General features: G+C 45.0%; 1 protein-coding gene across 1 annotated transcript; it reads left to right on the forward strand.

The window, feature by feature from the left end:
- The first annotated feature begins 607 nt into the window (after nucleotides 1-607).
- Nucleotides 608-1,624, forward strand: LOC147441477 (uncharacterized). The gene is made up of 2 exons (XM_086483108.1): nucleotides 608-1,002; nucleotides 1,291-1,624. Exons 1-2 carry the CDS (start codon nucleotides 646-648, stop codon nucleotides 1,423-1,425), a joined length of 492 nt encoding a protein of 163 aa, XP_086339234.1. The 5' UTR covers nucleotides 608-645; the 3' UTR covers nucleotides 1,426-1,624.
- The last annotated feature ends 308 nt before the right edge of the window (nucleotides 1,625-1,932 follow it).

Here is a 1,932-nt window from a genome sequence, read left to right on the forward strand (position 1 = left end):
GTCAACCTTTACGTAGAGCATATGCGAAGGCAAAGACGGCACCGACAAAGAAAAAGTTGCAAAGGGGCTGAGGTGCTAATGCAAGCAGTGTTGGCGTCACGTGAGACGAAAATGGTTTTACGGTTTACCTGTTGCAAGTTGTGCTTTTCCATGTCCCAATGCTGGTCTCCATCTTGCATGGTTGTACTGAGAGTGGGCTTGTGGGGCTGCCAGCTGGACTTAGAGTCCAATATTTAGACTGAGCCCACTCTCTCTCTCTCTCTCTCTCTCCAACAACTAAATGTTGATTCCAATCATTGTGTATGTGGAAGATATTAGTGAATGTGTGTGTTGCGTGTGTTTTAAAGGCTTAAGCGTGTGTGTGTGCGCTAAAAAATAAATTAAAGGACTTAGGTAAAATTGGTGCACATACTCAACGATTAGAATCAATTTATACGTTTTGAGAGGTGGGTGTGAGAGAGGAGTCATTGACGAGGGAAATAAAGGACTTGATATTCGAATAGATTTGATCATGCGAAAAGGACCTCCACTCGCAATAGAAAGCTAGAAGGAATATTGCTATGAACTAAGCTATAAATATGAACATAGCGTACCTCCATTTACATATACACCCGAACTTGAGACATCGAGAGTAGAAAAAACAAGATGTCTGGCCACCATCACCACCACCATCATCACCAGCCTGAGTACGTGGAAGAGTGCTACGGTCAGGAACGCATATATGCAGCTCCTCACCACCTGCACCAGCCTAAGTATGAGGAAGAGTGCTATGGTGAGCACCACATGTATGCGGCACCACCGCCGCCGCCTTGTGGCTATGAGCACCACATGTATGCGGCACCACCACCGCCGCCACCTTGTGGCTATGAGCATGTAAATAGTGGCTACTATGGGCAACGAATTGAAGAAGAAAACCATGGCTACCATGGCCACAAGGACAACTACCATCGCAATGAGCGCTTTGGCGAGCTTGGCGCTGCGGCTACTAGTGCCTTTGCCCTGGTAAGTAAAGCTCTCTAATCTCCTTCTTTGGTACATGCATAACCTAGTGTATGCACCTAGAATGTTGTGAGCTCTCTACAACACGTGTGTGCATGTGCATACATGTGTGTTTTAGAGGAACTAGTGCTCAAAGTGGGTTATTCAAACCTCAACCATAATTGTCAATAGTAAACTAAGCCTGTTACCATGGCAATAGTCTCTATTTGCAAGAGCATTTTGTGAGAGATTTTTCTCTATTGGATAAAGAAATGCATAGAAAGTAGCAGCTAATGAAGTGCAATTTTGCAGTATGAAGGGCACAAGACAAAGACCGATCCAAACCATGGTACAAAGCATAAGCATGAGGCAGAGGCAGCTGCACTAGCAGCGCTCGCCTCTAGTGGATATGCCTACTCTCAGCATCGCAAACACGGAGCATACTAGTGGTGGCGAATATCAATGGAGTTAGCTGGCCGGAATCCATATAACTACCTAGTAAACAAAAGTTGTGGGGTTGTGCTTATGGAAATCTCCCTTCTTCCCTATGAACGATAAATGGAGCTCGTAGAAGTTCACTTTTAATAAACTGATATTTGTAAGGCATGTAATCTACTCTAGTGCTAAAGACAATATTTCAAACCCATCTTTATTTGTTACTCGTTTTATGCTCCATTGAGAGAGTGAGAGAGAGAGAGAGAGAGAGAGAGAGAGAGAGAGAAGGTTTTCGACGTTGTAGGAAACAATCCCAAGAGATCTATGTGCACAACGAGGCTCAAACTCAAGATATGCTACTCATTAAGGTGTATGGAAAGGACCTCCACTATCCTTTCCACGTAATTAGTGCGACCACACGGTGATCGACGGAGGCCAAGAGCCATAGTGGGAGCACTAATCACGAGGGAAAGGACAGTGAAGGTCCTTTCCTGAGCATCAAGGTCTAGGGGAGGGGAG

Source organism: Adiantum capillus-veneris, chromosome 15, assembly GCF_014529385.1.
Source record: "Adiantum capillus-veneris isolate H3 chromosome 15, ASM1452938v2, whole genome shotgun sequence".
Classification (NCBI taxonomy): Eukaryota; Viridiplantae; Streptophyta; class Polypodiopsida; order Polypodiales; family Pteridaceae; genus Adiantum; species Adiantum capillus-veneris.

Bases quoted from the DNA above. Each gene is read 5' to 3' on its own strand.
- LOC147441477 (XM_086483108.1), top strand. From the start codon at position 646: ATGTCTGGCCACCATCACCACCACCATCATCACCAGCCTGAGTACGTG. The intron at 1,003-1,290 runs GTAAGTAAAGCT...GCAATTTTGCAG, and splicing joins CTACTAGTGCCTTTGCCCTG to TATGAAGGGCACAAGACAAA.